Below are 16,191 nucleotides of genomic sequence, written 5' to 3' on the forward strand. Positions count from 1 at the left end.
AGGGTCTCGGATCGAAAGATTATCACCAAGATCTCCAGTGATGAACTTCAACTTTCTGGCAGAACAGTTCGTGAAATTTATCCTTTCGTGGAATACTTCATGATACATTTACTTCACAAATGAACAACTCATCCTTTGAAATAAATAATTCTGTTATTATTATTATTATTACTATTATTTTTTTTTATTTTTTTATTTTTATTTTTTTTGTATACAAGATCGAGACTCGTGAAAGAGCGAACATTAATCACACAGAAAGACAAACAGACACACAAAACAAGTAACATCGGGAGCGGTAGACAAGATGGGGAGAGAGGGGGAAGGACACAAACACAACATTTGAGAGCAGGGACTGAGAGACATGGAGACCGAGAGAACTGTGGGAGGGAGAGGGCTTTGGGGGGAAGGCATGGGAAGGGGGGGGGGTGGGAGAGGTATAAAACATATGGACCCTGCCAAGACTTCCAGGAAAGAAGTTGGAATTTCAAACAAGGTGGATCTGGGGTGAATTAGTGGGGGTAGAAAAGATCAAGGTTTTGGATGGGGGAAGATAGGAGATGGTGGTGAACAGCTGTTTTGAAGACCTGGAGGGAGGAGTGTGATTGAAGTGAGTGTGGGAGTTTGTTCCAGAGGCGGGAGAAAAGAGGAATGAAAGAGTGAAGGTGAGCAGAGAGCCGAGATTTCGGCAGTTTAACCATCAGAGGGTGGCTGGCAGATCTTGTGCGACCTGTAGGAATATTTGGGGGACAGAGCACAGAGAGAGCTGGGGGAGCAAGGCCGGAGAGGAGTCGGTAGAAGACAGAAAGACCACCTACCTGCCTGCGGTGAGTGAGTGAAAGGCCCTCAGAGATAGCTTCATCGCGGGAGATTCCAATGATTCTGAAAGCTTTGGATTCAACAGCGTGAAGCCGAGCCAGGTGTGAGGCAGGAGCACCGGCCCATAGGGGAGAACAGTATTCCATTGAGCTGCGGATGAAAGCCTTGTGTGTGGTGAGGAGCTCAGGTGTGCCTAGGAAGGACTTCGCACGACGGAGGATGCCCAGTCGGCGACTGGCTTTGGAGGCCAGCTTGGAAATGTGGTTTTCCCAAGAAAGATCATGGCAGATGGTGAGACCCAAAAGCTTGAGCGACAGAACTTCTTGGAGAGGATTGTTGAGAAAGTAGATGGGAGGGTTGTCCAGTCGATCTTTTCGGAGAGACATAGTAAGAGTGTGAGATTTATCAGGATTGAAAGACATGTTCCACATGTTTGACCAGTCTGTGATTTTGTCCAGGTCTTCAGAGAGTGAGGAGGCTGCAGACTGCCGATCTGAGGGAAGAGGAATGGAGCGGCAGAGAGTGGAGTCATCAGCAAAGAGATACAGAGGATTTTCCAGAGAGTCGGAGAGATCATTGACAAAGACCAGAAAAAGCACAGGGCCCAGCACACTGCCTTGGGGAACTCCAGCCTGAACGGGAAGGGGAGATGAGAGAAATCCATTCAGGGCCACACGTTGACTACGACCAGAGAGGAAGTCCGCAAGCCATGCATGGAGATTTCCATGGATACCATAGGAGGAGAGTTTGGTGAGCAGAGCTGGGTGCCAGACCGTATCGAAGGCACGTGATATGTCAAGGGAGACAGCTCTGATTTCCTGTTTGGCATTGAGGACCTCCATCCATTGTTGAGACAGCAGAAGCAGCATGTCCAGAGTAGAGTGACCTGGTCTGAAACCAAATTGATGATCAGAGATCAAGCCATTGGAGAAGAGGAAAGATTTCATATCCGAAGCAATGATGGATTCCATGACTTTGCTGATAATTGGGAGCAGGCTGATTGGTCTGTAGTTGCAAGGATCTGTTTTTGCACCTTTTTTGTGTAAAGCGGTAATGTTTGCTGATTTCCAGGATGCTGGCAGATGACCTTGAGCAAAAGATAGGGTGAAAAGAACAGAGAGAGGGTGAGATAGAGTGGCAGAGCAGGATTTTAGGACCCGTGGGCTGATGCCATCTGGTCCAGTTGCAGAATCAGAGTCGAGGTTTGACAAAAACTCCTCCACCTTGTCAGGAGAGAAGGTCACAGAGTCCAGGAGCAGTTTGGTTCGACTGGGAAAGGTGGGAACAGAGAGAGTTGGGTTTGGGACTAAGGATTTTGAGGCAAACACAGAGTTGAGGCATTCGGCTTTGTCACGTGCGATGTCAACTGTGTGGCCATTTGAGGTAAGGGAGGGGATGGAGGGGGAACAAACACCAGAAACGGATTTGACCAGACGCCACCAGGATTTGGAGGAAGGAGACAGGTTTGAGAGTTCATTCTTGAGTGAGGAGAGATAGTGCTTCCTGGCACTCCTGAGGGTAGACACACACTTGTTCCGAGCTTGGTGGAAGGAACTGAGATTTCCTTCAGTTGGATTAGCCTTCCAAGAGGCAAAGGCAAGTTGTTTCAGGGCAACTGCCTCACCACAAGATTCAGTGTACCATGGACGGGAGGAAGGGTAAGACAACTGAAGGCGAGATGGGATAAATCTGTGCATGAGAGAGATCAGTTTGCCCTGGAAGAATTCCCAGGAAGAATTGATGTCAGAGGCAGTGGAGATGGGAGACCAATCCAGACGATTGATGGCTGCTTGAAGACCGTCCCAGTTGGCCTGAGTGAAATGCCAGACTCGTCGACGCTGAGGAGGCTCTCTGAGAATGGCCAGAGAGATGTCCACTTTGACAAGCACATGATCAGAAGAACCGATTGGAGCAGAAGAAGAGCAGCAGACATTAGCAGGGAAGTTAGTCATAACCAAGTCTAGAAGAGAAGATACTCCATTGGCTGAGATCCGGGTCGGGAAATTGACAGATTGTGTCAATCCCAGTGAGTCACAGAAGTCCTTTGCTGAGGGGCCTAGACTGGTGAGAGAGGAACCCACACCCAACCAGGTGGCATGATGACAATTGAAGTCACCACATATGAGGAAGAGAGAGTTGGGATGAGTGGATAGAAGTTGGTCCATGTTGTCAGACAGTGAAATGTAGATGGAGTCATCACTGTTTGGGGGACGGTACAGAACACATATGAACAAAAGGTGGGAGCGGAGAGGAAGCCGTAGCCAGAGGTACTCCTGGGGGTGAGGAGGAGAGAGGGCAGTGCAAGGAGAGTGAGGAAGAGAGTTTTTGATAAAGATAGCCACCCCACCACCAGGCCGAGGCTCAGGTCTATCATACCGGAGGAGGGAGTAACCAGGAAGAGATATTAAGGAATCAGAGACATCTTGAAGGAGGAAAGTCTCTGTTAAGCAGATCAAGTCTGGATTGTCAGAAGCAACCTGTATGGAGAGATCAGTCAGGTTTGAGCGAAGGCCCCGGATGTTTGAGGTCCATACCGTTAATGAAGAGAGAGGGGGAGCATCGGGTACAGGACAGGGGAGGGGAGGAGTAGGGTAAGATGAAGGATGAGAGGGGGAGGTAGGGAGAGCAGTTGTTAGTGTGTCAGCGATTGCAGAAGAGTTCCAAGAAAGGGAAGGATGAGGAGGATGAAAGGTTTGAAGGTGAAGGGATGAGGCACAGTGAGGTGTTGTTTGAGGGGGGGCAGAGGAAAGAAGAAGGTTGGGGGGGTGGAGGTATGAGATAGAAGGGAGACGAAGTGGGGAGGAGGCAGCTTTGAGGAGGAGGGAGAATTGGAGAGGAATGGTATGGGGGGAGATTTGAATGGGAGGGGTTGGGGGGGAGTTTTGAAGGGGAGGAGTGAGGGGGGAGTTTAGGAGGGGAAGGGCAAGGGGGGAGTTCAGGAGTGGAAGGGCAAGGGGGGAGTTCAGGAGTGGAGGGGTAGGGGGGGAGTTTAAGAGTGGCGGGGCAAGGGGGGAGTTTAGGAGTGTAGGTGCAAGCAAGGGGAGGGATTTGGATGGGAGGGGCAAGAGGGGAGTTTAGAAAGTGGATGATTAATGAAAGACGAACATTGAAAACAAATTGGGTTTGTTGTGATTTTCAAGTTAGCAATCCGGTTCAGAATGATGGAGGAGGGATGGAATTAATGTGAATTTAGACCATGTAGTGAGGGAGACGTATAAGATATTGAATTTCTTTTTTTTGAGGTGGAATGAGTTGGAGAGGAAATTGAGAAAAGCCTTTTAAATAGGAAGAAAAACAGCGTGTTGTAAAATACCACTGAGTAAAACACTGAAGGGGAAAGGTTATACATATTTAAATAATATTTAAACAGAACCGTGAACAACCTTATGTGCACAAAAATACCAACGGGGGGAGAGCCGAGAGGGACCACCACGAGTCACGTGAAGGGCAAACGGTGGATGGCAAGGAGTTAATGGGGGCGGGGCGAACAGCACACCTGGACAGAAAATACAGGATGAGTCAACAGTACACGTGGAGAAAGGAAAATAAATGTTTTTTTTTGTTTGTTTGTTTGTTTGGTTTTTGGGGGGGGAGGTGGGGATTTAGAACGTTAGACAGAGTATTATGTTCGGGGTAGAAGGGAAAAAAACTAAGAGCCAAGCAAAACACGATTAAGATAACAAACACCGACAGGGGTACAACTACAAGGCCACACACGAGGAGCAGAACACGATTAAATAATTACAAGTTACAGGAAATTCAAACCAAAAGTAACTATAATCAAAACAATAACGCATGGACGATAAAATAACGAGTTGAAATTTGACAATCTATCTGGGGAAAATGACAATCTATCTGTTCTTTGCCGAAAAACATCCTCACAACATCCAAACGCGGGATGTCAGACTGTGTACAAATGTCAAGGGGACCTTGAGTCAGACCTTGAGCTGCTCGAAGGTTCTACTGCAGGAGTTGAATTGTCTGTTGAAACACCGTGACATAGCACACCAAGTTTGAGTGTGTTACGTCATATCACCGTGACATCCACAGGTCACAAAAGCGCACAATGAAAACTTCCAGAAAGCGTGCAACGACCACTGTACAGGCCAAATGTGGCCGTTGTTGGTGCAGTCAAGAAGAAACAGATCAAACGGACCCCTCCGATTCCTTTAAACTGGAGACCCTGGAAAGTGTTTGTTTCCTCAACAGTCATATATTTGTTCTGGTGGGAGTGTGGTTGCATATGAGGTTTTCTGGATTGCTATGTTGATGCGTATGTGGTTGTCCTAGCCTGGTATGAAGTGTGTACATGTTCAGGTGGCTGTGGGTGTCTGCCCTGGTATCATTTTTATCCTCTGGGATTAAAGTGTGTGTGTTTCTGGAGTGATGTGTGTGCGATCATACCTTCAGAAAGGAGGTCGGAACGATGTTATAAATGCCATTGTACAAATAGCTGAAAACTCCTTTATTCTTCTGAGGAACAGATGGAACAGTTTCCTGTGTGATGGACACAAGAGAACAAGAATTGATTCATGAAAGATATTTCACTGAAATGGTGATAAATGTTTAGGGTAAGGAGGCACTCAGAGGAGCATTTTGTCAATAATCGTTTGGTTTGAGATTCCCGGTGTTCTGGGTAGGATTGGACGAGTGGTATTCTTTTGGAATAACCCACACGCGAGCACTGCAGGATGTATCAACAACACCAGGAAAGGTAAACTCATCATCCCTTCTGTGATGCATTTGTCAGGTTGAGAATGCAGGTCCGACCCAAAAGAGTACAAGTGCTGATCACAATTCGGTTCAGGGAGGAGTAGGGTCTTGGATCAAAAGAATTTCACCAAGATCTCCATTGATGAACTCTTACTTTCTGGCACAACAGTTCGCGAAATTTATCCTTTTGTGGGACACTTTATTATAAATTTACTTCACAAATTAACAACTCATCCTCTGAAATAAACTAGATGGTATTCATAGAATACTTACCCTGCGCAGTCAACTTGTTGCGAGCCAACTCTTCTGTTTTTGAACATTTTTTTTTGTTAGATCCAATAGGGCTGCCAGACCATGTGAGCGATTAAATCATAAGTTTATATTCTCCAATATAATTGTTGCATAGATCACGCTCAATACATTTCAAACTGATCAGACTAAGCGTTGTCCCTGTCGAATTATGATGTCATAATTATGGTACCAATGACGTCATCGTTAACACCTATTTCCCATATGGAGTTCTTTACAATGAGCCATGTTTCCATTTTTTCCATGCAGTGGTTTTGGAGATATAGAGGTGCAACATTTTTCGGTTTTTCCAAGATGGCGCCTGTACCACATGACCTATGATGTCATGATTATCATTATAATATTCTACAGGAGGAGGTGCTGCTGCGGTGAAAATTTGGTGCCCATCAGACCAACAGTTGCTGAGAAAAAAAATTCACAATGATTGGATAAGTGTTGTACTTGTCGAATTATGACATCATATCGAAGGCACTGATGACATCATCATTAACACATCTTATTCCCCAAGGGCAGTGCTTGACAATGAGCCATGTTTCAATTTTTCCCATGGAGCGGTTTCGGAGATAGAGGTGTAACTTTTTTCGATTTTTCCCAAGATGGCGTCTGTACCACGTGACCTATGACGTTACAATTATCATTTAAAAAATTCTACAGGAGCCGCCGCACATATTCTGAAAATTTCGTGTCCATCGGACTAACAGTTGCAGAGGAATTTTTGTTTTATTCATCTTGATCAGATCAAGCGTTGTACTTGTCGAATTACGACGTCATAATTAAGGCACCGATGACATCACCATCAACATATCTTATTCCCCATGGTGAGTACTTGACAATGAGCCATGTTTAAATTTTTTCCATTGAGCGGTTTGGGAGATTTCGAAGTGTAACCTTTTTCGAAGATGGCGTCCGTACCACGTGACCTATGACGTCATAATCATGAATAAAAAAATTATACAGGCGGGGGAGCTTCTGTGATAAAATTTCGTGTCAATCGGAACAGTTGCCGAGAAAATGAATTTTTTTTAATGCAGACACGTACGGCACACACATACGGCACACGGCACACACACGTATGGAAAACGGCACACACACACGTACAGCACACGGCACACGACACACGTACGCGTATGAATGCTTAACCCCGCATTTTGCTTCACGAGCGCAGGGTAATAATCCTGTTCTTAGCCTAAAAACGTCCTCACAACTACCAAACGCGGGATGTCAGATCTTGAGCTGCTCGAAGGTTCTACCGCAGGAGATGAATTGACTGTTGAACCACCATGACATAGGGTGCCAAGTTTGAGTGTATTACGTCATATCACAATGACATCCACAGGTCACAAAAGCACACAATGAAAACTTCCAGAAAGCGTGCAACGACCACTGTACAGGCCAAATGTGGCCGTTGTTGGTGCAGTCAAGAAGTGACAGATCAAACGGACCCCTCCGATTCCTTTAAACTGGAGACCCTGGAAAGTGTTTGTTTCCTCAACAGTCATAGATTTGTTCTGGTGGGAGTGTGGTTGCATATGAGGTTTTGTGGATTGCTATGTTGATGCGTATGTGGTTGTCCTAGCCTGGTATGAAGTGTGTACACGTTCAGGTGGCTGTGGGTGTCTGCCCTGGTATCATTTTTATCCTCTGGGATTAAAGTGTGTGTGTTTCTGGAGTGATGTGTGTGTGATCATACCTTCAGAAAGGAGGTCGGAACGATGTTATAAATGCCATTGTACAAATAGCTGAAAACTCCTTTATTCTTCTGAGGAACAGATGGAACAGTTTCCTGTGTGATGGACACAAGAGAACAAGAATTGATTCATGAAAGATATTTCACTGAAATGGTGATAAATGTTTAGGGTAAGGAGGCACTCAGAGGAGCATTTTGTCAATAATCGTTTGGTTTGAGATTCCCGGTGTTCTGGGTAGGATTGGACGAGTGGTATTCTTTTGGAATAATCCACATGTGAGGACTGGCAGGATGTAAATTTACTTCATCAATGAACAACTCATCCTGTGAGATATATAAATATGTTCTTAGCCTAAATAACGTCCTCACAACACCCAAACTTGGGATGGAGATTGAGTCCTCACAACACGCAAAGCGCAGGAGATGAATTGACTGTTGAACCACCATGAGATTTATAGAATGCCAAGTTTGAGTGCGTTACATCATAACGCCGTGACGTCCACAGGTCACAAATGCGCACACTGAAAACTTTTAGGAAGCGTGCAATGAACCCAAGTGGCCATTGGTGGTGCAGTCAAGAAGTAATGGTTCAAACGGACCCCTCCGATTCCTTTGAATTGGAGAGCCTGAAAGCGTTTCATTTCCTCAACAGTCATAGATTTATGCAGGTGGAAGTGTGGTCACATATGTGGTTGCTCTTGTCTGTTGAAAGTGTGGACACACTTTGTTGCTCGTGCATGTCTGCCTTTGTATCATTTACGTCCTCCAGGATTATCATGTGTGTGTTTCTGGAGTGATGTGTGTGCGATCATACCTTCAGAAAAGAGGGTAGAAGGATGTTACGGATGGTTTTACACAAAGACCAGGGAATGTCTTGGGGCTCCACAGACACAACCTTCTGTGTGATGGACACAGGAAAACAAAAATTGAGAATTAACGAAAGATATTTTACCAAAGTGGCCACAAATGATCAGCGTTTCCTCAACAGTCATAGATTTGTTCTGGTGGGAGTGTGGTTACATATGAGGTTTTGTGGATTGCTATGTTGTTGTGTAGGTGGTTGATCTGGCTTGTTATGAAGTATGTATATGTTCAGGTGGGTGTGCATGTCTGTCCTGGTATCATTTATATCCTCTGCGATCAAAGTGTGTGTGTTTGTGGAGTGATGTGTGTGCGATCATACCTTCAGACAGCAGGTCGGAACGATATTTCAGTTATTAAGAAAATAATAATTGATTATTAATGAAAGATATTTCACTGAATATGGTGGTGGAGAACTGAGCAACTCCTCATCCATAAAATATCCCATATTGTCTGCGTCTCAAATAGCCTCTCCTGATCAAACTCCTACCGCATGGCTTCTCGTGCCGACCCCTGTTTTAACTAAATGTGGAGGTGTGAAAGGCGGGTGTTTGGCATCTTAAAACCAAGCTTGCTCCGGGTAGGTGGAACTCGTTAGCCTTGGCCGGCAATCTGCCTAGAAGAAGGACAACTCTGATCCCAAACCCGGGTGGGTTGAGCTCGTTAGCCTTGGTTGGCAGTCTTCCAAAAATGGGGGTAGAGGCACTGTTGTCTCAAAGAAGACTAGTTTACCCGTCCCAGCCCTTTTTGTTCTGTGCATAGACAACAACAACAACATGCATTTTAAGGCAATTTTCCCTGCTAGAGCGGGGGTTAGCCTTGCGGTCCCCATGACAATCTTCTCCATTTTGCCCTATTTTCTGCATCTCTCCTTGTTAACCCCCTTGCCCGCATTTCTTCTTCCACCATCTTTAGCCAAGTCTTTCTCGGTCTTCCACGTCCTCTACTTCCTTCTACATTAACTCCCATCACTCTTCTCAACCAGTCACTTTCATCCTTCCTCAACACATGACCAAACCATCTCAACCTGTTCCTCTTCACAGCATCAATCACAGGCAATATTCCCATCATCTTTCGCAATTCATCATTTGTCCTCCTCTCTCTCAACGATACTCCGCACATCCATCGAACCATTCGCATTTCCACCCTTTCCAGCCTTCGTTGCTGCTCTACGTTCATTACCCATGTCTCGCTCCCATAAATCATAACACTTCTCACACATGTAGCATACACATTTTCCCTTCAGCTTCAGCGACACTCTCCTCCTCATCAGCACGCCACTCAGTTCCCGAAACTTCTTCCATGCACATCTCACTCGAGCAACCGTTGCCGAGTCTGATCCACCTTCTCCATTGAGCATGTCTCCGAGGTAGCAAAATGTTTTCACACCTTCCAGCTTCACGCCATCTCCAAGATCCAACTCAACATTTCCTCCATCTGCAGCTCCCTCTGCGCACACCTTACATTTGAATGTAGCTGCCACACTGGTTAATGACCCTCTCAGACCACTACATTTTTGATGAACCCACTCAGCGCACATTGTACACTGAATGGAGTTCACTCCGACACCCTTCCTGCACACAGCACACGGCCACTTCCCAGTTCTTTCCACCTCACCACATGCTTTACCACTTGCCATCACCTTTGTCTTTCCGATATTCACCTTCAGACCTTTTGTCTCCATACATTCCTTCCACTTGTTCATCTTTTCCTTCAGTCCATCCATACTTTCCGCAATCAACACCAGATCATCTGCATACAACAACTCCCACGGTAAACCCTCCTTTACGTTCTGAGCCAGCACCTCCATCACAGCTACAAATAGTAGTGGACTTAGTACCGACCCCTGATGCACTCCCACCTTCACCTCAAACTCACCACTGTTTCCGTCCTTCGTCCTTACAGCTGTGCGTGCTCTTTTGTACATTGCCATCACTACTCTGATCAACCATTCCTCCACTCCTAACTTCCTCAATGCCCATGTCAATACTTTGCGTGGAACCCTATCGAATGCTTTCTCCAGATCAACAAACCCAAAAAACAACTTCTTCCTCTTATCCATGTACTTCTCCTGCAACTGCCTCACAATGAAAAGCGCATCTGTCGTTCCTCTTCCTGGCATAAATCCAAACTGCATTTCGTCGATCTTCACTTTCTTCCTTATCCTCCTTTCCAACACCCTTTCCAATACCTTCATTCCATGCTCCAATAACTTTATCGCTCGGTACGAGCCACACTCCAGAGGGTCACCTTTCCCCTTGTATAGAGGGACGAGGGTACTCAGTTCCCAATCCACTGGAATGCGGCCTTCTTTCACCACCAGATTACAGATCTCTGTCATTCTCTTCACACCCCAACTTCCTGCTGCCTTCAACATATCTCCCACAACTCCCGTCGGCCCTCCCGCTTTTCCACTCTTCATTGCTTTTATCGCTTCCTCAACTTCCTTCTCAGTTATCTTCTCTGCCGGTCCTAAAACTGGGTTACTCTCTATGTTGTCATCCCATTCATTCTCTGTATTCAACAGCATTTCCATATATCTTTTCCATCTTCCTTTAATTCCATCTGGGTCGACAACGATTTGTCCCACTTCATCCTTCAAGCAACTCACCCCCATCACATCACACCTCTCTTTCGCTATGTGCTTTGCAATCCTGAATACTGCTTTCTGACCCTCTTCCGAATCCAAGCGTTCTCCGAACATTTTCCTACATGCCTCCTGCGCCTTTGCTACCTCTTTCTTTGCAGCCTTCCTGGCTGCCTTATAACTTTCATGCTCTGCTGTTTCTGCTCCCGTACCCTTCGCCTTCTGCCACTCTTTGAACTTCTTCCTCTTCTCGTCAATCCTCTTTCCAACTTCAACATCCCACCACCATGTTTCCGAGTGCCTCGGTGATCCTTTTGTCCATCCACATACCTCACCAACGGCTCCCAACAGACTAGCTTTCATTGACATCCAACCACTTTCAAGCTCAACCACATCATCCTCTACCCTACTCAGCCTCTCTTTTAATGCCTCCCTTACTGTCACCTCTTTCAACCTCCACACCTTCATTCTCGGTTGGTACTTCACCCGCCGAGCTCTCCTCGCACCTTTCACCCTTATGTCGCAGACAACCAAGTGGTGCTGTGAAACAGCCTCCTCCCCCGGGATCACCTTTGTGTCCCGGAGGTGCCCCCTATCTCGCCTACGCACCATCAGGTAGTCAACGGTTGTCGTCGACCCACCTGACGTGTATGTAACAAGCTTATTGTCCTCTTTCTGGAACTGAGTATTACAAATCAACAAATCAGCTCCATCAGCAAACTCCAAAATCCTTTCACCTTCTCCATTTCTCACACCATATCCGTAACCCCCATGAACTCCCTCAAAACCGTCCATACTCCTTCCCACATGTCCATTTAGGTCTCCTCCCACCACAACAACGTCCTCATCTTTCACGTTTTCCATCAGCTTCTCTATCGCACACCAGAACTTGTCCTTATCTTCATCGCTTCGACCAACCTGCGGAGCATATCCCGAGATGACGTTCACCAAGAGCTTTCCAATCATCATTTTCACCATCATCAACCTATCACTCACTCTAGTCACACTCACCACACTGTCTACAAACTCCTCAGAAAACAGGACACCAACACCATTCACGCCCTCCGGGCACCCTTGCCACACAAACTTGTATTTCTGTGCCTGCCTACCCTTCACCATTCTCACACCACTTCCCTTCCATCTCGTCTCTTGCACACAACATATGTCCACTCTTCTTCTGACCAATACTTCCACCACTTCTCCTGATCTCCCTGTCATTGTCCCTACATTCCATGTCCCAAACCTCAGAAACCGATCTCCACTTCGGGCTGTACCCTGCCCATATGTACTTGTGATTGTCATGGTTCTCTTTTTGAGGCAATGTTTTTATGGCCGGATGCCCTTCCTGACGCCAACCCTCTTAGTCGTCTCTTACGACACGCAGGGATACGGTGTACCTATTCTGACCAGGGTACACACTGGGAAACGTTTAAAACATGTTAATTCTGGGGGGGGGGGGGGGGCGTCAGCATCACGGCTGCGGTTTAAACATATTCCAACAATATCCAAACAGAACCATGAAAAAAAAAAAAAAAAAAATCTGGGAAAAGTCTCCAAGCAAGAACGTGGATTTGAGAAGGAAGGAGCAGAGGCGGAAGAAAACGAGATACAGGGGGCGGGGCACAAGCCGAGATGAGGAGGAGAGCGAACAAGCACGTGTCCGGGAGGAGAGAAAGAATCAATATATAATTCTTTGTCTCGGGAGGTGAGGTGAGGGGGAGAAAACAAAATAAAAGAAACAAGCAATACAGCGAAGGAAATAACCCAAACCGACAACCAATTCTTTTGGTTGCAACCAAAAAAAGCAACCAATTTTGGTTTAATAAAACCAAAAAGTTTCGACAGACAACTTTCTTCATTTGTCTTGTTTCAATCCAAGGGGCTGGTTGTTCTGCTTTTGTTTTCTTTGTGTAGCCCCCACCTCGAGTGGCCCTATAGGCTTTGTGGTGGGCCATATCCCATAAAAAAAACTCGAAGAATGCGACTGTCGCCAATAGTCCCACAAGGGGTAGATGCCCTGGTTCACTGTCCAAAAAATAGAGGTTTGATTTCAATCCCTTCAGCTGTTCTCAAGTATCACATGACAGGTTTCACATTGATCGGTGAAGCAGTTTCAGAGAAGGGATTTTGTTTAAATATCGGCTTTAAAGCTAATATGGCTGCCACACCATCACGTTTGTGAGGATTCGTGTTGATCGGATAAGGTTCGTTTTTCTATCCAAGATGGCTGCCCAAGCACGTGACCTACAACATCATCATTTTCAAACTATATGCAACAGTGCTGTTATGTGATATTTGTAAAATCCCGCATTGATAGGGTGAGCGGTTTCGGAGATATAATTATTTAATATTTTCCTTCAATCCAATATGGCTGTCAAACCATGTGACGTATGATGTCATAAATTTAATATTTCAATACAAATGGGTCATAGATCATAGGCATGCAATTTCAGATTTTTAGGACAAGGAATTCGATTGAAACATTTTTGGCTGGTATACCACTTCACCGATGATGTCATCATTGTCATGCTTTTGTTCTCCATTGGGAGTACGTGACAATGTGCCGTTTCAAATTTTTCCATTCAGCAGTTTCCGATAAATAATTTTTAAATTATTTGCTTTTAATCCAAGATGGTTGCCATACAACGTAACCTATGACGTCACAATTATCATGAAGACATTGTGCATGGGTGTCACTCCCACCCTGAAAGTTGTCTCAATCGGACATATGGTTGCTGAGAAAAACGCGGTTTATCCCGAATGGACGGACAACCCGAACACGTAATGCCTCCGGAGACTTTGTCGGCGGAAACATTAAAAACATAATCACCAAGGGATTTAAATTTACGTCAGATCGGATCACTAAATTTAACCTTTCAAAGAACATTTTATTATAAGTTTACTCCGTCAGTGAACAACTGATCCACTGAAATAAATAAACCTGTTCTTCACCTCACGACGTCCCCACAACACGAAAACGCGGGATGTCCGACTGCGAGCTGCTCGAAGGTTCCACAACAGGAGACGAACCGTCCGTTCAAACCTCTGCAGAAGGGCGCCAAGTACGGCATGACGTCGATACGTCGCAAACGCGGACAGAGAAAACATCCCGGAAACGCACAACGCCCACGCCCACCGCACGGGGTCGACATTATTGTGGAAAAGGGGCACGAACGTGTCGAACGAGCGAACCTTCTCGGTACTTGAACACATGAAGGACACGACAGGAACTTTGACGCAGGAGGAGGAGGAAGTCATTCGGCCCAGCAAGCCGCCGTTACATCAACACTATATTAATCTAATCTACAACATTGGACAGAGAACTCGGTCGATAAATGTCGGGAGAATTCCATAAAGAAACTCAGTTGAAAACTTACCTCTTTGATGACGTCACCGCGTCCATGGTGGAAAATGGGGTGAGAGATGGTAATGGTCGACAGTACAAACAAAAATATCACGATGATCAGAGATACACACTTCATGCTTCTCTTCTCACGAACAATGAGTGGAACAGCGTTTGTGGGTCAATTATACAACACCGAGAACCATTGTGACGGCGACAATGACGTCATTGGATGACGAAATCGGAACAGTTTAATGATAAATAACTAAACATTAAGAGAAGATAATTCAAAATTAAAACAATTAACATTTACTAGATGAACACTTTTAATAATAAACGGTCATTTAAATATTTTAATTTTCAAAGTATATCCTTCAATTGAACGAATGGAGCTAATTATTCATTCCGTCGTCCGTTCATCCCCATGGCAACAGATGTGCATTGATTCGAATTGCATTCCTGATGTTTTTCAACCATTAAATCTGTAAATAACCCCAGAACAAAAACAAATAAACAGGAGTGTGTTCCATTACCAAGCGGCTTGCTATCGCTTTCCAATGTTTGTACATCTCGACATCGTAATCTGTATATATCTACATATAGTAATCAACATACATCAACAACAACAACAACAACATGCATTTTAAGGCCATTTTCCCTGCTAGAGCGGGGGTTAGCCTTGCGGTCCCCATGACAATCTTCTCCATTTTGCCCTATTTTCTGCATCTCTCCTTGTTAACCCCCTTGCCCGCATTTCTTCTTCCACCATCTTTAGCCAAGTCTTTCTCGGTCTTCCCCGTCCTCTACTTCCTTCTACATTCATTTCCATCACTCTTCTCAACCAGTCACTTTCATCCTTCCTCAACACATGACCAAACCATCTCAACCTGTTCCTCTTCACAGCATCAGTCACAGGCTCTATTCCCATCATCTTTCGCAATTCATCATTTGTCTTCCTCTCTCTCAACGATACTCCTCACATCCATCGAACCATTCGCATTTCCACCCTTTCCAGCCTTCGTTGCTGCTCTACGTTCATTACCCATGTCTCGCTCCCATAAATCATAACACTTCTCACACATGCAGCATACACCTTTCCCTTCAGCTTCAATCAACATACATCAATCAATACATTTGTTCAATACATCAATACACCAATACATCAAAACATTTTGTTCTTCAATCAACATACATCAAATACAGTAATCTACCTACATCTACATATAGTAATCTACAAACATCTACATAGAGTAATCTTCAAACATCTAAATATAGCAATCTACATATATCTACATATCGTCATCTACATACATTTACATATAGTAATCTGTATGTAAGTACATACAGTAATCTAGATACAACTACATACAGTAATCTACATACAGCTACATATAGTAATCTACATACAGCTACATATAGTAATCTACATACATCTACATATAGCAATCTACATATATCTACATATCGTCATCTACATACATTTACATATAGTAATCTGTATATAAGTACATACAGTAATCTACATACAGCTACATACAGTAATCTACATACATCTACATATAGCAATCTACATACATCTACATATAGTAATCTATATACATGTACATATAGTAATATATATATATATATATATATATATATATATATATATATATATATATATATATATATATATTGTTACAGACACGACTCTGATGTTATGGTGGGCCGAGCGGAATGGCCGCCGTGTCCGCACAAGTTACCCGATTATACTCGAACGTTGACGAAGTCGCGCTACGCTAGCTCAATGAAGGAAAAGGACACAACGGCTGGGATTAAAATGACACGACACCAGGGGTTCAGTTCTCAAGACCTCCGGAGGAGGTTATATTAGGG

General features: G+C 44.8%; 1 protein-coding gene across 1 annotated transcript in view; it reads right to left on the minus strand.

The window, feature by feature from the left end:
* LOC137415068 (uncharacterized) overlaps positions 1–16,191 on the minus strand; it is a 136,877-nt gene that overhangs the window by 15,125 nt on the left and 105,561 nt on the right. The window contains exon 11 of the mRNA XM_078783932.1: positions 8,340–8,423. Coding sequence (XP_078640058.1) covers positions 8,340–8,423 — 84 coding nt within the window. The remainder of the gene's footprint in view (positions 1–8,339; positions 8,424–16,191) is intronic.

Source organism: Myxine glutinosa, chromosome 8, assembly GCF_964187855.1.
Source record: "Myxine glutinosa chromosome 8, kmMyxGlut1.1, whole genome shotgun sequence".
Lineage (NCBI taxonomy): Eukaryota > Metazoa > Chordata > Myxini > Myxiniformes > Myxinidae > Myxine > Myxine glutinosa.